This window comes from Mandrillus leucophaeus, unplaced genomic scaffold (genome assembly GCF_000951045.1).
Source record: "Mandrillus leucophaeus isolate KB7577 unplaced genomic scaffold, Mleu.le_1.0 Scaffold1681, whole genome shotgun sequence".
Classification (NCBI taxonomy): Eukaryota; Metazoa; Chordata; class Mammalia; order Primates; family Cercopithecidae; genus Mandrillus; species Mandrillus leucophaeus.
Window position 1 is genome coordinate 148,401 of NW_012101678.1, and position 22,589 is coordinate 170,989.

Consider the following 22,589-nt stretch of genomic DNA (forward strand, 5'->3'; position numbering starts at 1 on the left):
TTCCTCACCATCTGTAAGTCTGGGAACCTATCAGCTAGTTCTTAGGCCAGTTTTCTTGGGAGGGGTGTGTAGGCATTTATTCCACATATAAAGTCATTCCTTGTTCCTTAATAGTTGCTTGCTATTCCTGATTAAATGAAAATTATTTTAAATATGATACTCCAGGGATAGCCTTGGTTACCAAATAGAGTTATCCAATGACATTCTGGTAATAAAAGAAGAGACAGTCTTATTGAACCTGTGAAAATAACTCTATTTGCCATGAGAATAAGGGCACTCATTAGGAGTTTCTGAATTCTGGAGTAATCAGTGAAAATCATATGCTGTTTTAAAATGTTTATTTTAGTTAGAAAAGCAGCATCCACAAAATTCAGAATTAAATATAGCTTAGAAAGGACTTTTTCATATTTATGTTAGAAAATAGAATATTAAAACAGTATCAACAGTATCTAAACAAATAGCCACAATTGAATGTCCCTCACCAGTTATTTCAATCTTATGTAGTTCCTGTTTCATTGGATCTTGGGTCAACAGTCTGTCTTCTGCTTCCATATGAAAAATCTACATTTAGAGCTTAGTTTGAACGTATATTCAAAATTGGCATTGTAATCCTAACTATCTTGTTAAACTGCCACCTTTCCTTTGGTAAAACCATACACACGGCTATCTTAGATTTTTGTAATTGAGGCTTTTAGTTACATATTCATTGGCCTAAGAATGAGTTGCATTTGCTAACTAAATACTTACTAATCAAAATATGTCGTCAAAATATGTCATATTTAAGCACAGTGCCCTTATAATTCAAATAATTATATTTTACACAATCTTGTGAGAACAAAACATTTTCTGAAAGCTTAATGAATAGTGAAAGGGTAATTGATTTTAGTAACCACTTAGAAATACCATTCTGGAGTCCATAAAAGTATTACTATTGCCCTCTTTAGTTGCTCTTCTCCCAAAAGGCTATATCCAAAAAGAAACAAACAAGAAAAGCAGTGGATAGGACTAGGACTTTCCAACTCCAGCTTTACTATAGTATTTAAACAAAGTAATGAATCAGTACCTATGAAGGCCTGAAATAGCATGTAACCACTAGGGGAAAAATTATTAAATCATAAAGAAAATGACTTTATCTTTGGCGAGCAGAAAAATATTAAAACCTGTGCGCTTGCAGTTTTTTCTTGTGTAATGTATAAATGTCTAATTTATTACAGTTGTTTTTAGGTCATGACCTAAAATTTATTCTATAAAATTTATCAATATTACTTGAAACTCTAAACAAATCACTAGTGTGTATTCACTGCATTAAAATAATTAGGTAAAAATCATAAAATTAAAGCTATATGTTTACATTCAGTTTTTAATGCAAATAGCTTATAGATGCTTACATTGAAACATCTCAAGCACTTTTAATAGGTCTACCTAAAATTAGGATGATTTCAGTTGTAAGAAGCAAAAATACTTTTTCTGGCTTAAACCAACGGTGTCCAATCTTTTGGCTTCCCTGAGCCACAGTGGAAGAAGAAGCATTGTCTTTTGCCACATATAAAATACACTAATGCTAAAGATAGCTGATAAGCTAAAAAAAAAAAAGTAGCAAAAAAACCTCATAATGTTTTAAGAAGGTTTACAAATTTGTGTTGAGTTGCATTCAAAGCCATCCCAGACTGCATATAGGTCACGGCTTGGATGAGCTTGGCTTAAACAGTAAAAAGGATGGTTATTTGTTCATGTAATAAAAAAAAATTATTGATAATGAGATTTAGGCTTAGTTTAAATCAGGGCTCTGCCTCTGTCTCTGACATTTTCTAAGCTCCACCTTTTTCTGTATCAAGCACATTCCTAGACCGGCTTGCTTGTGGGTGTGAGAAGGCTAAACAGCAGAGACCAGAGCTGTCTGCTTCCTCATTCACATCTAGGAGGAGCAAGAAACTTCCCACAGGTTTTGAATCGAAGTCCCAAGCTTTACTCTGAATGGAGCACCCTGAACCAACAACCACTGAGGCCAAAGTGTAGGACACAGGCTAGGTAACTCCTCTTTCCTTCCATTTGAGGGGGATCTGTTTTCCTGATGGCTTATCCAGTCATTCAGTCTTCCTCTCCACCTGGGAGAAGGGATTCTCCTCATGAAAACCTTAGGACTTCCATATGAAGCGGGAGAGGAAGGAGCAGAATATTCAGGAGGCCTTTGGATGTCCATTACAGATTTATTCTGCTTTTACTCATTCCTTGATTTTTTTTTGCAGGGAGATGGGGTTGGGGAGGGAGTTGAGAAATCATTTTTATTGATCATCTCCTCTCACTACATAAGCTGCATTCTTCCATACATCATCTTCCTTGTAATCTCCTCACAACACTAGGGGAGTAGATATTATCTCTCCAAATAAGCAGAACGGGATTAGCCAATTTAATTTTCTGAGGTTTACATTATAGTAAAGGCAAAATTTAATTCAAGCCTATCATATACTAAAGTCTGTGCTCTTTCTCCTGGTTGTAAAATAATTCTTATTTATACAATAATTTTGTAAGGAAGGTTATTCAGACTTGGAAGATCAATGGGTGTGTGTGTGTGTATATATATATATAGTGTGTGTATAGATATAGTGTGTGTGTATATATAGTGTGTGTGTGTATATATGTGTGTGTGTGTGTATATATATAGTTTTTCTTTCTTTTTTTTTTTAAGACGGAATCTCGCTCTGTCGCCCAGGCTGGAGTGAGGTGACGTGATCTCGGATCTCGGCTCACTACAACCTCCACCTCCCAGGTTCGAGCAATTCTCTGCCTTAGCCTCCCGAGTAGCTGGTATTACAGGCGCCTGCCACCACGCCTGGCTAATTTTTTTGTATTTTTAGTAGAGACAGGGTTTCACCATCTTGGCCAGACTGATCTTGAACTCCTGACCTCGTGATCCATCTGCTTTGGCCTCCCAAAGTGCTGGGACTACAGGCATGAACTACTGCACCTGGCATGGGTTTATATATTTTTAATAAGCATTCATTCTACATATATTTATAGTGTTCCCACTATGTGCTAGGTAGATGGTAGTGCTGGAAATACAATGGGAAGAAAACAGGTGCCTTCTACTCTATGGATTTAGCAGGGGAAGCAAATATTAGTAAGTCATACAATTAGCCGTATTTACAAACTGTGTAACTGCTCCTTAGTAAGAGCTGATCAAGTCTGGGAAAGGTCATCAGAAAATTTTTTCTTAGGAGGTGACATCTGAATTGAGAACTGAAGGATGAGACTGAGTTAACCAGGTCAAAAGGAGGAGGAGGAGGGGAGAGAGAATTCCAGGCAGAGGGAACACAACGTGCTCAAGAACTGAAAGGAGTCTTTTTTGTTGGAGCATAGAGAGAACACAGAACAGTGAGGCAAGATGAAGATGAGACACGTAGATAGGCAAGGTCTTGCTGGGGCTTTAGATGTTATTAAAATTGTGTTTGAGCATAGCATGGCAGCTCATGTCTGTAATCCCAGCATTTTAGGAGGTGCTTAAGACCAAGAGTTTGGGACCAGCCTGGGCAACATACTGAGACCTCATCTCTACACTAAATTTTTTTAAAACTTAGCCAGGCATGGTGACTTGGGTCTGTAGTACTAGCTACTCGGGAGGCTAAGGTGGGAGGATTACTTGTTCCCAGAAAGTCGAGGCTGCAGTAAGCCGTGATTGCGCCACTGCTCTCCAGCCTAGGGTGATAGAGTGAGACCTTTTCTCAAAAAAAAGTAAAAATAATAATTAAAAAAAAGATTATATATTTGATATTCCGTAAGAAATTAACTTGGAAATAACTTATTTTATTTGCCTTAAGTATTTAAGATGCTGAGGGTTGTATCATACTGTCGAAGTTCTCTGTAAATATTATAGTGTTTGTTCCCTTGACTGGACAAAGCCTTAATTCAGCTATAGAGTTATTCAGTCATATTCAGTTTTTCCATCTTGGTATGCTGGGCAGATCATTTATAGCCGCTTTAAACTTTTTATGACCACTTTAAACTTGAACTTAGATATAAAACAGTGAAGGTAAAAACATCTACGTGTTACTGAATATTTATCAAAAGAATACTGAGTTACTTATAGTTACAAAGTGTTCAGTAAAGAAAAGCTCAGATATTAAACTTTTGGGATGCAATATGGAAATGGTATTTATATAATTAATCAAGGTGTCAGCATTTGATGGCTTGACATGATCTATCTACTATTCATATTTTATTGGAATTGTATTTATGTCCTTTTATTTGTAGTCATGAGTAAAGAAAAAGAAGCACAGCTTTATTTAAATATAATATTGTCTTTTGCATGGAACTAAGGTAGTGTAAAAAACCCATTTTTCTCACTTGCTTTTTAAAATATCATTAACAAAGCATGCACCAATATTACTAATCAATGTCAGACTTAGTTCTCTCAAGTTCCTCCCTGTTAAGAAAATAGTTTACTTAGAAGTCCAAACATTTAACTTACAGTGTAATATTTAAGCATGGAAGTTGCTGACTTGACCGCTTCCCTAAAAAACAAACAGACAAACAAACAAAAGCATTACTTTTGATCTTGTTACTTCACTTGCTGAAAATATAACTTAAAAAATTACCAAAATACATTTTGAAAATAGGAAAACATATTATTGAGAAACTAACTTAATGTTTGTTGGGCAATAATCTTCATCCTTTTACCTTAGTAAAGGGTAATATGTAATTTATTTCATAGGTGAGAAAGATGTGTTTTCTTTTCTTTTCTTTTTTTTTTTTTTTTTTTTGAGGTGGAGTTTCGTTCTTGTTGCCCAGGCTGGAGTGCAATAGCATGATCTCGGCTCACTGCAACCTCTGCCTTCCGGGTACAAGTGATTCTCCTACCTCAGCCTTCAAGTAGCTGGCATTACAGGTGCACACAACCACGCCCAGCTAATTTTTTGTATTTTTAGTAGACATAGGGTTTTACCATATTGACCAGGCTGGTCTTGAACTCTTGAACTCAGGTGATCCGTCCGCCTTGGCCTCCCAAAGTGCCGGGATTACAGACGTGAGCCACCACACTTGGCTGCGTTTTATTTTCTAGAATGAGAACTTACTGTTCTTGTCTTCATGTTGAGTGGTTCCGAAGAAGGGTGGGAGCAGATACTGTGTGCAGTAGTTCATATAATTCTATTTTTGGCAGTTTGGCTTAAAAACAAACACATTTGTTCATTTTAAATAGTGCTACCATTAATATGTTTGTGGCTAGTTTTTTTTCCCACTCACATGGTTACATATGTTTGATAGATTTCGAATTGTGAAATTGTTAGATTAAATTAATAGAACAAAGTCCCAAATGGAATATGGGTTTATGAGTTCTCTGCAGCAAGTAGATGGATTAATCTTAGATTACAAGGACAGATATTTCCTTCTTCCTGAATACAAGGAGGGGGTATGAGCTTGTAGGTGGTTGGTGGAAGACAGAATAGAGGGAATGTCTTGAGGAAGTAACCATATGATAATCTCTCTTAATGTGGAAAGAAAGCATTTTGATGAGAGTGAAAGGGTAGATTGTTACAGGGTGTTGGAAAGCTGTGAAAATTTGCAAAAACAACTGAGAAGAAAAAGTAAGGGGGTCTATGAAGAATGGGTTTCTCAGGTTACTGAGCAGAGTTGTTAGTAGATGATATTGAGAACCACATGTCTGTAGCGCACCAGGCCCTTTAGTTTCATTGTCCTTTCCAGCAGCATTCAGAGCCCAGGTCCAGGAGCTGAGCATGCCAAATATGACCTAATCTGCAGTTTGGAGCTGGTAGGATCAGGTAGTCTGCAGGGGCAGGGTAGGGACTGCACATTGAAGGAGTTGAAGATGCTGTGGAGAGAGCAGTTAGGTATCTAAAATCATGGGAAGATGAAAATGAAGCCCAGAGGGACTGGTAAAGACACAGAGAGTGAATCCATTGTTTAAGGATGTTAGAAGTAGGAGGAAAGGAGTGAGAGCTGGAAAATGATAAAATTGTGTTTAAAAAGTGGGGCATGGGAGTTTCAGATTTTAGAAGGAGAGCCATTCACTCCAAATCAAGCTTCAAGGTATAGCCATTTGGAGATTTGGTGAGCTAGAGGTAAGGGAAACGAGATCATGGAACTATGTGCAGCTTAACGTTGTCCAAATGGATGTGAGTGATGTTAAGATTTTTGGTAAAGAGGAAAAGAAGGTCCTAGAACTCTCTAATCCTGGATAAATGACAAAAAGATTGTAGCTCATAATGGTGAAGAATGAGGATGCTGTAGCTGATTGACCTGCACAATTTGAAAATGTTTTTGGAAGATGAAATGATGATGAACATGAAAGTGAATGTTTTGGGAACTGAATGGCATTAAAGTAGCAAAGGTGAGCTTCTAGCATGCCCCAAATTACCTTCTAGCTTGAGACACTAGAGTTGGGTCTGGAGTTGGGTAGTGGGACAGAATCTCTTTCACTCTGCAGCACTTGAAGAGTAAGGAAGACAGAATTATAAGTGCTGGAGTGAATTTTCTTCTAGAAAGCTCCAGTGTGTCTGGGGATGAGATGTGGTCTCAGGTTTTAACTGCTGACTTGCAAGTGAACAAAGACTGAGACCTGACCAAACACGATGGCTCACATCTGTAATCCCAGAGCTTTGGGAGACTTGAGGCCATTGCATTCCAGCCTAGGTGACAAAGTGAAACCTTGTCTCCAAAACATAAATAAATAAATAAATAAGATTAAAAATAAATTGATTAAATAAAATTGAGATCTGTACTCATAAGCATCTTAGCTAGGGTAGAGAATTGTTTGTCATGTGCAAGTTTTTGTTTCTGCCTTTTGCTTTTTCTTATTTAAATTCTTAAAGTATGATCTAGCTGGGAAGGATAAAAGATATGAGGATGTAGTTTATTGGAGAAATTCTTTTAAATATTAGCTGGTAAGTAAAAAGATAATGTGCAACAAAATACTGGTTTTTACTTGTTCTGTCAAAACCTCTGGGTGTTGTTGAAAAAGCATAAACTGAGGATCCAGGAGTTTTACGCTACAGATGGCAGTTATGGGCCCTGTTTATAAAATACAGATAATGAATTAGTGCATCGAAAAAGTCTTTTAAGTCTAAAATTCTTTCATGTTCAAGCCTAAGTTCCAATCTTTATTACATAAGAACTACCATCTTCCACCACTTTTGAAAGACTCTTCTTAGGTCCATGAACTTGGGAGTTCAGACCAAACTCTATCTATCTGTTCTTAGCTCATTGCAGACATTTCAGAAGGAAAAGGATGGTAATGGAGTGATTGGGAAGTGTAGATACAAGAATGACCTTATGAAATGGTTTCAATTATAGGACTAAACAAATATATGAACAAAATACAAGATTAGGTAGATATGGAACAACTGACGGCTGCTCTGGGAACTCCTTTGGTAGTTGTTGGCTATTAGGAGATGTCTTTTGTTGGGCCAGATGCTTTCAGAGGAAAAAGAGGTGAGAGTAACCATTTTGTTCGAAAATTATTGAGGTACAATAAAATAATTTTTAGATTCTGGTTTCAAAGTTGTGACTTTAAGGACCATACATCACACTATTCATATAATATATACCAAACACATATTTGAGTGACCTGAGTTTCTCTGGCAACGCACCTCAGTGTAATTAATTGTAAGTCAGTATATCACAAAATTCTGAAGGGTTTTTTTTTTTTTTTTTTTTTTCTCTGAATAGGAATTCAGAGCTTGCTCCAGGGATGTGAGGACAAAAGATGAGTATGACTTTTAAAAGGAATTCAGAGGTTGCTCCAGATTTTGCTTTCTTCTCACGTCCACATTCTTTCACTTTGACTTATGCTTCTTGACAATATTTTCTGCCTGCTATATGGTATTTATTATGTACAGCACATACTAACAGTACTCTGCAATCTACCTAAACTTTGCTCTTTCCACTTTTTTTTGGTACTACCCATTAGATCCTTGAGCCAATCATCCATGTCTGCTTATACTAGATTGTTTCCCTTAGAACTCTGTAAGCCACAAAGTGAAACTGATTAGGGTTTTACAGTCCTGGTGATTTTCCTTCTGGTATACCACCGAGAAAATGCTGTCGCACAAGGGGCTGATGAATCATTTTACAGGATTTCTGTTTGCTATTTTCTATTTGAAAAATTAGGTATGTTCACGAACATGGGAATGTCTCCTAATATCATGAGGACAATAAGACCATAAAATAAAATAATCAGTGTTGATTTGGGTCTCTGATAAATGCAGTATATTGTACTTTTTAGCAAATTGAGTACCCGAGAGAACATTCGTTCATGTAAATTTCACTTCTATAAATTTTAATTGCTTGTACTGGAAGCTGACTAAAATTATTCGGCACCTGCTGCTATGTGTCTGGCATTGTCCTGGGGTCCTTGCACCTGTTAAGCCATTAAATCATCACAGCAGGCTGTTAAGGTAGGTATGGATTCTTCCATTTTACTAAATAGAGATTGAGTCTGTGGGTGTTTAACTAACTTTTCTTATGCCTCCCAGCTAGTAAGCCTCAAAGCTGCATTGGACTCCTGTTTGTCTGTCTTGAACTACAACGGGCCCTCTAACTGGAGGTAGACAAAGGAATGAATTAAGGCCTCATTTTGGATTCAGACATTGATTTAGATGAAAAATGAAGCCCATTGCGGTTGGTTGAGATGGTAGGCTGTTGGGAATTAATTCAGCTTAGTACTGAATATAATCTCTGGCATGGCATTGCCAAGCTTCTGTCACATAGCACTGCCAGATCAGAAGGGTGCCTTGATCATCAGTTTTATTTCTACGTAGTACCATTCGACAGTATAAGGGAATCGATCACGGGAAAATGAATTCATATGGGGTCATAGTGTACATTTCCCCCAGCTTGTTTGCGGCACCGTTGTCATGGATATTTTATCTTCTAATGTTTGGCATGTTGATTCAGGACCATGATTTCCAAAGCTGCTCTATTGGCTGGGGTCCAACATCTGCCATTTGTTCCTGCATTCTTATTCCCAATACATACCTTTTCACTGATATTTGCTCATATTTTACTACTATGATAGCTTCTCAGTCTGATCTCTCTTTTCTTCAATCCATCCTAAATATTAGCTATCAGAGTACCTTGTTCAAAATACTAATTCTGCCTGGAAATACTATTATGCCTCATACTGTCTGATTCCATTTGTGTATCATTCTTGAAATGATAAAACATTTAGAGCTAGGGAACTGGTTAGTGGCTGTTGGGCTTAAGGATGCTTAGGTGAAGGGAGATGGATATGTCTCTTAAAAAGGTGGCACAAGGGAAATTTTTATGTGATCAAATAGCTCTGTATTTTGTTTGCTGTAATGGGTATGTGATGCACATGTGATAAAATAACGTAGAACTATATACTCAAACTTTGCACTAATGTCAATTTCCAGGATTTGATATTTACTGTAGGTACATAACATGTAAGCAATGAAGGAAACTGGGTAATATACATGAGACCTTTGTACAGTCTTTTCAAATTTATGTGAGTCTATATTATATAAAAAGTAAAAAAAAAATACTACTGTGCTTTAAAATGTTCAAGTTCCTTTGTCTGTCATATTTATTATGTATCATATTCTCTGGTTCCCTCTAAATTAATCATCCAAAGGTATTGCCTCTGATATATATATTTTTTTCTATTTAAATCTTATTTGGCATTAACACAATGTTTGGCTCATACTAGGTTACCATAAAGTGGTCCTTGAGTTAATACTGGGATTAATGGTTTTAATCCCGGTGCGTTGAAAGGCTGAGGCAGGAAGATCACTTGAGGCCAGGTGTTTGAGACCAGCCTGGGCAATACAGCGAGACCCCTGTCTCTACCAAAAGTAAAATAAATTAACTGGATGCGGTGGTGCAAATCTGTAGTCCAATCTACCCAGGAGGCTTCAGGGGACAGTTGCTTGAGCCCAGGAGTTTGAGGTTACAGTGAGCTATGATCCAGCTTGGGCAACAGAGCAAGGCCTCGTCTCTAAAAAAATTTTTTTTTTAATTGAACAAATTTGCTTTATGAAAGAAAAATGTATCAAACTTGGTCTCATTACTAATCATACTTCTTTTCTACTCATCTACTTATTCAGTTTTTTTTTTTTTTTGTCTCTATCTAATCTCTTTCCAAGGACTGAGCAGCATGCCAGGGATTTGACTGGTGGAGTTGGGAACTCTATTCAAGGACTTAAGACTCAACTGTCATAAGGACAAGATGAGCCAGGGAACCCAGGGTATAAGCTGTGTTGACTCAACGTTCATCCATCCATTCAAATTTATTGAGATTTGTGTTATAGCTCAGTATATGGTCTATCTCGATATTCTGCAGTTATAGTGTTCTCTGAAAATCAGTTTCACATATTCTGTGTCTTTAATTTTTTTTTCTTTTTGGTTTGGTTCTGTTAATTACTCAAATTATGATTGTTGAGTTGTTCATTTTTCCTGTATTTATGTCAGGTTTTGCCTCATATATTATGAAGTTTTGTTATTAGGTGCATACACATTTATGATTGGTATGCCGTCTTCCTAAAAAACTGACACTTTTATCATTATGAATGATCTCTATATCTTCAGTCCTCAGTCTTCTGATGCTTATTGTTTGTGTGGAGTATCTTTTCCATTCTTTGCTTTAAATCTGTATGTGTCTTTATATTTAATATGGATCTCTTAAAGATAGCATAGACCTTGCTTTTTTATCCATTCTGGTAATCTTTTCCTTTTATTCAGAATGTCTTATTCCATTAACATTCAATGCAGTTACTGATATGATTAGATTCGGGCTGTATTTACTTTTTGTTTTCTATTTTGTGCCTTCTGTTTTTTGTTCCTCCTTTCCTGCTTTCTTTTGGATTAAATCTTCCAAAATGATTTTTAGAATTATTGTGTAATTTATCTATTAGCTTTTTAAGAAGTTTGTGTGTGTGTGTGTGTTCATGTGTACTTGCTATAGGGATATTTCCTTAACTTTTCTGATAGTTATTATTTAGGGATAATATATCATTTTACATTGTATGTAAGGATTTTGCAACTTCATTTTACATAATATGCAAGGACCTTGCAACTGTTTAAGACCATCCTACCCATCCCTGTTACAATGCTATAATCATATGTATGTGAGGTGCTATAATTTTACTTTTTAACAGTCAAATATATTTTTAAAACATTAAAAAAATCATGTTTTATATTTACAGTTTTCGGTGCTTTTGATTCTTTTGACTTTCCCGTCTGGTATTATTCATCCAGAAGAGCTTTGTTTAGGACTTCTTATACTGCAGGTCTGCTGGGGACCAATTTTCACAATTTTATTTTATCTGAAAGTTGCTTTATTTTGCCTTTATTTTTGGTGCATACGTATGTATAATGTGTGGACTGAATGGAGAATTCTGGCTGGACGGTTGTCTCCTCCCCTCCCCAAAAGTCAACATTGGTTCTTATCACTGTTTCCTCTTGTGTAATGTGTCATTTTATTTTTCTCTGACTTCTTTCAGAATGTTTCCTTACATTTGGTTTTCAGCAGTTTGACTACTTGTACCTGGCTGTAATTTGCTTTGTGCTTTCCTATTTCAGATTTTCTGAGCTTCTTTATTCAACACATCTTTGTCTTTCACTCAAGTTGGAAAATTTTCAGCTCTTCTTGATATTTTCTGCATTATTCTTTCTTTCTTCAGCCTTCTAAAACTCTAATATACAAATGTTTGCTCTTTTGCTAGTGCTCCATAAGTCCCTGATAGTCTGTTTTTGTTTGTTTCTGTATTCTTCAGGTTGGTTTTTCCTTTACATCCTTAAGTATACTTATGATAACTGTTTTAACATTATGGTGGGCTATTCCCAACACTTGGACCTTCTTTTCTCTTGAAAATAGGTTACATTTTTCTGTTTGTACATATATTAAGTGATTTCTGATCATATTGGATTCACACTGTGAATGATGCTTTGAGTAGATTCTGTCTTCTGTATGTTCCTTTAAAGAGAATTAGTTGTTTTTTTTTTTTTTTTTTTTTGTCATAACAGGAAGATAATTTGGCTGAAAGCAAACTAAAATTTGACCTTTCTGTGGCAGGTGGCAGCTTCACTGATGCAGTCAGATAGCTAATGTTAAACATGTGCTGTGTGTCGTGCACCAAAATAAATGATGACACTACAAGTATAAATAGACGTAGATTTTAACCGCATGGGGCTTGCTATCTAGTTGACAGAGACAGAAAATGAACAGATAAATATGTTCAATTTTCATGTCATATGAGATAAGGACATAGAGGCAGAGGGTTACTGAGAAGGGAGTTGTGCAATTGTTAAAATATAATTTAAAAATTGTTTTGAAAAAACTCAATCCTTATGAAAACAGAATAAAGTTTATATATGTGTGTGTGTGTGTGCATGATGAAAGATTGATAATATTACTTATACTTCCATTATATTTTGTTAATTCTTTTAGAAAAAAACCAAGATTATCCAAAGTACTTCATATTTTGGGGAAACAATATTAAAAATGTTTAAATTCTCAGGTGCTATACTAAATAAGAGAAATACTTTTTTGGTAAGAAAAGATGATTTGATGAAATCTGAGCAAAGAAAATAAATGATCATATAATAGGAAAAATAGACCTTGCTGAAATAAAAGACCTATCTAAAGATAAAGCCTTGTAGGGAGAAAGATATTTCAAAACTGTTAGACTAAAATTCATTTAGACTAATGGAAAGCGTATTTTAAAAAACATGTAAGTTTCTTATGTTGGATGTAAAAGTGGTTTTATACTTATATCTGTATAACTGAATGGGTAATATCGGGTTGGTCTGTCTTTTATAAAAGCCTGTCTACCTTAGCAGTAACTTGAACCTTTTTTTCTTGTTTTAACAGTGTGTCCTACGCAGTACATGTGTCTGAAGATTACCCAGGTATGGTTTTCTCGTTTTATTACAGATATTCATATCAGGGTCCCTTTGAATATTTTTTTCTTCTGGATATGTAAAACACATATAAATATATCAAGGGGTGAAACATTGGTAGAGGAAGCCTTAAAGCTATAGAAGAATTCTGCCGACTGCCTGCGAAGTACATGTCTTACTCTGAGACACAGTGCAGAATCAAAATAATTTCCCAATGAAAACTCCTTTAAAGATTCCTTTGATGGTTCCAGGCTGTACATTTACATCATTACAATTAAAATAAATATTCTCTCAATGGTCTAATTGTTAGTTTCAAACATCATTTGGCCTTTCAGAATGTAAAAATAATAGGTAACACTTATTTTTCAGTCAGTTTTCTAAGTGAGTGTGTGTGTGTATCTATTTTTTCTTTTTAGTATTAAAAAATAGTGATTAGTTCATAGTTTGGTATGGAGATAATGTAAAACTTACTTGTTTAGCATTTAAGTATTTTCTGCGGCAGTTTGCATTAAGCATTTAATCATTTTATAAGATTGTTACATTTGAAAATACTTTCTTAAATCACAAACTTCCTTGCAATTATTTTGCTACGCTCTCCAAATGTTTTAAGCATAGTATTCTATAAAACTGTTGTACAGTTATACAATGAGATTATTCATTAAGGCTATGCCTATTTTTAATAGCAATACAAAAAGTGTTCTAAAGAAACTTTACTGGAAGAACCAATACAAGAAGTATTTATAAGAAAAATGCTTTTTGTAGATGGTTAGGCAATCAGCCCTGTCTGATAGTATAGCATGTTTTTGATGATATGTTTGCCGAGTATGTTATGAAAATAGAGGCCCCACTATTTATTGTAAATATAAAAATTAATGTGCTTTTCATCTGAGGCAGATCATAGAGATGTTAGCCATGAGAGGTACAGGACTTTAAGTCAAGGTAATAGAAATAATAGTACAAATTAAAGCCCAAGTTGAAGACACTAAGTGAATTAATCTGTAGCACAGAATATGTATGGTAGAAGATGCCTTTAGTAAACCAAGTGGACCAAGTGTTTAGCTCCCTCTTGTGGTCAAGAGGTATTACTTGGGCTTTTTCTCACTTTAAGGGAGCCCCACCTGGAAATGCCAATATACAAACATTGAAATTCTAAAAAAAAGTATTGATTATCGTTTGTGCTCTTTTTACTGAATTGTCTAATTGGAGCAAGTTTGCAATGAATTTTCAATATAACTTCATTTCCAAAAGGAAGGAGTGTAAGTATATATATTTAATCTGTTTGGTGAAAGTAGGTTGTTATGCTGCAATAAAATACAATTACAGAAGACAAAGATTAGTGCATTCTGGTTTAAATACTGGGGCAGAATTTTCAATTGGTTGACGTAACCAGTATATCAAAATACACTGTCCAGTGGACAGTATTCCAAGTATTTGCACATACATAATTTCATTTGATTCTCAATGCCAGTCTGTATGAAAGGCAAAACAGGGCAGTTTAAAATATAAATTCATACTTAGAGAAGTGTACTGAGAGATGGTAAGTATTAAATAACATTTTCCCAAAACATGTAGTTTGGAGATAAAAATCAAGTCTGTAATTACGTTCTGATTCCCATTGCCTCTGGGGAAGTAGTGTTAGTATTTTTATGGAGCTTTCTTCACAGTGAACATTAATATGATAATGTTTTCCCCATTATTAAATTTTAATCTATATTTATTTGTACTAAGAGTTGTTGGTTAATATGCTTGACTTTTTAGGTAGACATCTTGTTTTATAACCTCTATGTTTGTTCTTCCTTTCCAATATTTATACCTGTTCTTGTTGGCACTGGAATAATTTTTGATAATAGATATGAAAGTTGGCAGCTTTGTATCTTTTCTCAAAATTAGTGAGCATGCTTCCAGTTGTTTTCAGAAAGGAAATTACTCTTTTTCTCATTTACCAAGGTTTTTTTTTTTTAAATGAATATTAAGTCTTTATCAAACTACTGTTTGGCATCTGTTGAGGTGGTATATCTACTTTTTCCTTTAAACAATAAAGTAACAAATTATATTAGCAAATAACTCAATGTTGATCTATGAGAATTATGTGTTTTGTCATATACTTTAACATTAAAGACCTTAAGTTGCTGAAGGAATTAAACAACTCTTTGAGCATTTGCTAGAACTTGCAGACAAATCTGTCTGAGCTCTTTAGGGATGGTTCTGGGGCAGTTGTCTTATTTTTCTGCCGTGATTATTATCTCTTCTGTTTTCCTATTTCTTAGTCATTTTAAAATAGGTCTTCTTCTTGAAAGTTTCTATGTTGGTGAAATGTCCAAATTTTTTAGCAAAAGTATAGTATTTGGTCTGTAATTGTAAAAATCTTCCATGTCTCTGGTTATTTCTCCTGGCCCATTTTTATTGTTTAAATTTGTTCTTGTTCTTCCCTCTGTTGGTTTGTCTTCCAAATAGTTTGTCCATTTAAAAGAATATTTCAAACAAATAGCTCTTTTTAATGTTGCATCCAATTTCTAAATGCAGTAATCTTGATACAACATTTATTAATTCCTTCTAATAATATAGCTTAGGCCGCCCCACCTTCTCCTGGATTATTTGGATCAGTAATTAACTAATCATCTAAGTTTGAACATAGGAAATTTTCTTTGCTCTATGAAAATGTATCAGTATTATCCTCCAAAGTCAAGATTACATCATTCTAGCTTATGTCCCTAGGAACAGATTTGTCCTTTTATGATTGTGATCCATTAATTAACTTGTGCCGTCTATTGAAATTTATTTCATAGTTTTAGTGAAATGAAAATTTAGAGGGTCTTTATTGAGTCAGCATACATAATAGCATGTATATAAGTGAAATACTAAATGATATGTTGACTGTTCATAATTAAGTGAAGAAATAGGGCAGCCTTCTGATTTACTTGTACTTCTTTGTGTATTTTATACTGAAGACAGTTTTTATTTTTTAATGTAAGAGAATGGATTACACAATAGTTGTGTGTATTACAAGTCACAGGTTGGCTCTGCTATAATGGCAGAACTCTTTAATGTTCTCTTTCCACTTTTAATTAGGAAGGCTTACCTACTGTTGGGAGTGCACTCTCTTATCCCTAGTAGAGGAATGAAGGGGTACTTTCTGGATCCTCTACTACCTGTGAGTCCAAAGAGTCTTGACCTACATGATATACTTGAGCATTAGGTATAGCTTGTGAATAAACCTCTTCAGTGAGAATTAGAATCCTATACAGTCTATATCAAATTACAGCCCCAAAAATGTAATTGTTTTTATACCTAATAAGCATTTATATTTTATAAGATATTGCAACTTTTTAGTGACAATACTTTCCATATTTAGAAAAGCACATGGTATAGTGACAAAACATTGATTTTTGGATTCAGACAGATTCAAGTTTTACCACTTACTAGTGTATAGGTAATTAATAAGTAATTTGAGCAAAGTATTTAATTTTTCTGAGCCTTATTTTCCTAGTATTTAAAATAGGGATAATAATTGACTGCAGTAGGGGATGAGGTGAAATTATAGAGAAAATTCAGCAAAAATATCAAAAATGTACATGAAATCAATATAATTATTTTTTAGAGTTATAATTATTTATCTTAAGTTATATAGCAGTGAGGGGTGGAATAACTTGACTTAGATGATGCTGTATTTGAAGCAGAATAAAAGCAACAGTTTAAGAAATACTAAATACTATAAAACATACACATTAAAAATCTAACTGTCCCCAGAGGTTTTCAGAAAAAAAAAAAGGGGGGGGAGCTTAGAAGTCAAGATGGAGAATTCCAGTGAAGGAATTTGAGTTTAAAAACATTCTTATTCTGTCACTTACTCATTCTATTACTTTAAGTCCTTTCTTTAACACTTTTTACACTCCACTTTCTCCTGTAAACAAATATGTTGTTTTTACAAATGTCAAAATAATTTGAGGAAGATTTAGAAGGAATTAAGCAACAACAAAAAGCCAATAGAATGGATTCATACAGATGGGACGATCATCAAAGATCATGTGCAAACCTCTCATTGTATAGCTATAACTGTGGCTTAGGCTAAAGGAGATCAACAGCTAGTTGGCAGTAGTGTCTAGATTTTTCTAAATCTTAAAATATTTAATTGTCAAAGATTGAATATATTCAAGATATACAATATGATGATTTGATGTATGTATACATATGTAGTGATTACCACAATCAAATTAATTAACATATCCATCACCACCCATGTTATACATTAGGTCCCAGAACTTGTTGATTTTATAGCTTTAACTGAAAGTTTGTACCCTTTAGCTAATATCGCCCTATGTCCCCCAACCCCTGGCCACCATTGTTCTTACTCTCTGCTTATACTAGTTCAACTTTTTTAGATTCCACGTAGAAGTGAAATCATGCAGTATTTATCTTTCTGTGTCTGGCTTATTTCACTTGGCTTATATAACGTCCTCTGTGTTCATCCATGTTGTTGCAGATGGCAGGATTTCATTCTTTTTTAGTTGCTGAATGTAATATTCTGTTGTATATGTGTACCACAGTTTCTTTATGCAACCGTCCATTGATGAACACTTAAGTTGTTTCCACTTCTTAGCTATTGTGAATAATGCCACAGTGAACATGGTGGTGGAGATATCGCTTCAAGATACTGATTCCATTTCCTCTGGATCTTAAAAGGATTGCTAAACTGCGTAAAGTAGAAGAAATAGGTAAATTCCTAGAGACATGCAACCTATCAAGACTGAATCATAAAATAATAGCAGGCCAATGATCAGTAAAGAGATCAAATCAGTAATCAAAAATCTTCCAAAAAGGAAAAGCCCAGGACTAGAGTGCTTTGAATTCAGAGCTAAGTGAATTCTTTCAAATAATTGAACCAGCTTCTAGATTTGATGTGCTTTCTTTCCTGTCCTACGTTTCTGATCATAAATTGGGTCTGTCTCTGTGATCTGATCTGGCCTATTATGTAATAATGGCAATTTAATAAATAGTATCATGAACCTGGAAACATTTTTATTTGAGGTAAATTAAGCCAAAATAAGAAATTACATGTCTTCTAATGCCTAAACACTAATCAAAATACAAACCATTAGAAATGGTTATGTTTAGAAAATGATATGTTTGAAGGCATAATGCTGTCAAGCCTATGCAACATACAGTCACCAAATTATATTCTCTTGAATAAAATCTCACTGTCTTCCAGTGTTGACACTTTACGTAAAGCCATTTTGATAGAAAATCCTTTCTATTTAGTTATTCACTCCCCTGTTTTCTTAAACGTAATGTCTTAATTAACTTGCCTCTTGGTGTTTTAGTAAAATCTTTGTCATTCCATGATACTGTGAAATTGCATGATGCTATCCACCTTACGGATTCTTCTGGATCTTCTAATTGGTGGCCAGCTTTTGTTTCTGTTGTTCTAATGCTCCCTTCTAATACTCTTTCTCTCCTAAATGTTAGCTCCAGGGAGTCCATTGTGCACAGGGAAAACAGATAATTAGGTTTTATATTAAGTAGCAACCGACTTCAAATCAGTGAGACTCTGAGTGAGGGTCTAATAGGCATTTTTGATACTGAAAGTATGAGGTTCCCGACAGAAGCGACTCTAGATAAGTGATCAAAGTCTCAACTAATGAGATAATTAAGTTTATATTAAACCTGTTTCTTAATCTGTGGTCCCACTCAATAAGCATGAAAACCTCATATCCTCCATGAAAATATTGGAAAACTAAATAAAGCAAAATTTGTGATTGCACTAATCAAAATAATGAGGCAAACGTCTTTTGTCTCAAATCTAATTCACATCCACTCCTGCTTAGCTCCCTGACTGTTAAAGCTTTAGGTCTGTTGGCAATCTTTTGCAGCTAATCTGTACATACAGATCACTATCATTCACTCATTACTTGGGGTCTAAGAATACTACAGATGTTTCTTTGGAAATAATGACTCAGAGATGTATTAATTAAAAATTGTGTTCTCACTGTACTGACACAATATTATGAAAACTGGGCTCAAAAATATCTTTTAATGTGCATTCACTGTGTCATAAGAACAACTAATTTTTCCTAGCAGAAATTGATCCATGCTTCTATTATGTGTTCGTGCTACTTTATACTATTTAGTAGGTCATTGATGGGTGCATTATAGGACCATTATTAATGAATCGATAAAGTGTGTGTTAAAAAGCTCTTCTGAGAGATGCCTTGCAATCATCAATGAGCAAAGAAAAATAAATACCTAGGAATTGTATTACCATACACTTGGAGACCTGTATTCATCAGAGAAAGAGTGCTAAACTCATAAAAATGTTATTTTTTTTAAGAGGAAACAAATAGTGAATAATAAATTTAAGGACTCCATGGACTGATTTAGTGTTCTGTGCACTCAACTTGTATAATGCATGTAGATAATTTAATTCACGGAAGAATGATAATTGTGAGACTATCAATTTAAAAATATGTATTAGAGCAATATGGAAGGTATGATTTACAACAAAGTCTTCAGCTCAAATTTTTGAATGATTTGATAATGAATCTTTCTTTATTTTATTTTTTATTTTAGAGATGGGGAGTTTCACCATGTTGGCCAGGCTGGTCTCAAACTCCTGACCTGGAGTGACCCGCCCGCCTAGGCCTCCCAAAGAGCTGGAACTACAGGTGTGAGCCACCGTGTCCGGCCCACTAATGATTTTTTTTTTTTTTTTAATTGCAGCAAGTGCTTTTCTTTAGTTTTCTCTCTGTACTCACTAACCCTGCTCCCTATAGTAGACGCTAATATTGGGAAGGACCCTGTCCAGTGAGATAAGGTACCGAGTTGCATCCAAATGATTCATTGCTATAAGGGATATTAGAGATGCACCTGGATAGTCTCTATTCAAAATCTGTATTTCACCAGGAGATACAAACGTCTTTAAAGAGACTATTTACAATTACTTCACACATAAATCTGCAATTTACTTTATCATGTTTTTTGAATTTAATCAGAACAGTAGTGTGTGGTTTATGAGAGTTGGAACTAAAGTGATGTACATATAAATTAGCTATTATTTTTATAAAGGATGTATTTTTTAAACTTATGCCTTTAATTATCCTTTTTTTTTTTTTTTTGCAGATAATACATATGTGTCAAGTTCAGAGAATGATGAAGATGTGCTAGTTACTACAGAGCCAATACCAGTAATTTTTCATAGAATAGCAACAGGTAATAGTAATATTATTTTTTATTCTAGGTTAATTTTTTAAATTGCATTATCCTTTTTGTTTGTTTCATTTAGCCAGTAACAGATATTTATCTTCTGTATCTATAAATCCAGTCTCCATGAAAATTTTCTATCTAAAGTATATTTTTTAACAATTTTGTAAATGCATAAATTTAAAGTAGTTGTAAAAAAGTTCTGTTTAAACGTATATGCTGACATTGCTGTTGTAAAAATATTTTCTTACATAGTGACAGACTAAATATTTTAAAAGCACACTTACAGCAATGAAGATACCATGAATTATAGAGTGAGAGCTGAAAGAATTTGTAAAGCGGTTGTTTAGTTTAATCACATCTTTCTGCACAGTGAAAAATCAGAAAAGCTTGCATATTGTGTAACTCCTCAACATGACATGATTTCAAAATATCCCTTAATTCATTTTCAAAGGAGATGGAATCACTTAAAGGGTGGTTTTGTACTAAAACTCATGAATGCTTGGTGAATAGCATACTAAATACCATAATATATTTTTTAATTATAACTTTCTTTCAGAATTAAGAAAAACAAAAGACATTAACTGTTGCTTATCCATAAAATCCAAATTACAAAAGGAAAATGGGGAGGTATGTAAATTATATTTTTTATTTTCTAGAAACAATATAGATACATTTAAAATTTACTGGGTATGTGTAGTTAATAGCATCATTAGTGAGACTAAAATGGTATATGGTGAATGAAACTCAAGCTAATGGCTCAGGGGTGTTTGGTATGGTAGGAAGTGCCCTAAAATTAACTTTGAGAAGAAAGTTCCCTTTAAAATCATAGAAAGAAATGTCTGGTTTAACTCTAAATAAAATGTATATAAAGCTTAACTTATTCTGTATTCTTTCATCAAACAATGTAATTAACTGAGGAACACTTACGTAACTGATTTATAGGTACACATGGCTATACATGATTTTGATGGGATCCTTAAAATTTTAAAAGATGATTTCTTTAGCCAAAGTGACACTGAGGGTGTACATAGTCTTATTTTCTATCAGTATTTAAAAACACAAGCTCATCTTTTCTTTCTGTTTCCAAAGACTTTACTTGAATCTATAAATAAATATCAGGATATTAAACAAACAAAATGAGTGCAATGGGACCAGCAATTCTTTGCTTTCAAAATTATGCATTTGATCCAACTCTCCTCTTCCTGTTAGTGTTGCACCACTCATTTTTCCCTTCTTTATCCACATTGAGAATTATTGGTTGAACAAAAGGATTGCTGAAACCAAAAATGGTTAGAATTTTATAAAACCCAAATTTCCTTTTGCACATTTTTTTGTTTGTTTGTTTTCCTTAAGAACTTGAAATTAAGTCTAGAAGTTTAGGGATGGTTACAAAGCACTGGATGAATGGATTGCTGTGTCCAAATACCTACATTTCTCGTGTGTTAATAGGGCCAGTGATAGGAATACCCCCATGAATTTTCATTGTTTGTACTTCAGACACATGGCAGATGTGGTTCAGTTAATTAGAAATTCAAACTTCAGGCCGGGCGCGGTGGCTCAAGCCTGTAATCCCAGCACTTTGGGAGGCCGAGACGGGCGGATCACGAGGTCAGGAGATCGAGACCATCCTGGCGAACACGGTGAAACCCCGTCTCTACTAAAAAATACAAAAAACTAGCCCGGCGAGGTGGCGGGCTCCTGTAGTCCCAGCTACTCGGGAGGCTGAGGCAGGAGAATGGCGTGAACCCGGGAGGCGGAGCTTGCAGTGAGCTGAGATTCGGCCACTGTACTCCAGCCTGGGTGACAGAGCAAGACTCCGTCTCAAAAAAAAAAAAAAAGAAATTCAAACTTCAAGTTGAAGTATATTAAATTAAATACCCTGTTGAAATCTGAATTCTGAAGCAAATAATTTCTGTATATCAAAAGTTCTCATAATATGTTTCATATTTATTTTCATAATTTGATTTTATATTATTGCATTTAAAGTTTCTTTTTTTTTCATACCATTGTTTAGAGTTGGCAGAAGTGAGAACAGCCTGGGACAAATAATACTGAGGAGCTTTTTAATAAAATTGAATTAGTATAAGCTTGCCAGAGCTTTTTTTATCAGAGCAAAACTGAAGGTATAATTGATTATACATAAGTTTTTAATATACATCAAATATTGAATTGTGCATTTCCTATAAAATCAGTGAAAGAGAACTTTCAAAGCAGATATGCTGCTGAGTACACTCACAAAGCCATTTGTCTCCCACTACCTTTTGTTTTGGGGTTATACTGCACCAAGAATGTTTTATATATAAAATCCATAATATATGCTCAAGACCTGCCTATTATAGCCTCTTGATATTTTAGAAATATAAAATAATTTGACCATTAAATTGTTTTCTTACTTTATTATTTTAAGGAGTCAAGACAGAATAGTACAGTGGAGGAAGATTCTGAAGGTGACAATGATTCCGAAGAATTTTATTATGGAGGGCAGGTAAGGAAACGTGGTCTTACAAATACATAATCTTAGA

The 22,589-nt window shown here is 34.5% G+C and overlaps 1 protein-coding gene across 3 annotated transcripts in view; it reads left to right on the top strand.

Moving 5' to 3' along the window:
- Positions 1–22,589, top strand: part of LOC105537070 (poly [ADP-ribose] polymerase 8-like) — a 103,292-nt gene that overhangs the window by 79,189 nt on the left and 1,514 nt on the right. For 2 of the 3 annotated variants that reach the window (XM_011976546.1, XM_011976545.1), the window contains exons 4-7: positions 12,842–12,879; positions 19,984–20,073; positions 20,624–20,694; positions 22,475–22,552. In XM_011976546.1, coding sequence (XP_011831936.1) covers positions 12,842–12,879; positions 19,984–20,073; positions 20,624–20,694; positions 22,475–22,552 — 277 coding nt within the window. The remainder of the gene's footprint in view (positions 1–12,841; positions 12,880–19,983; positions 20,074–20,623; positions 20,695–22,474; positions 22,553–22,589) is intronic. The other variant, XR_001005666.1, reaches the window with a different exon arrangement.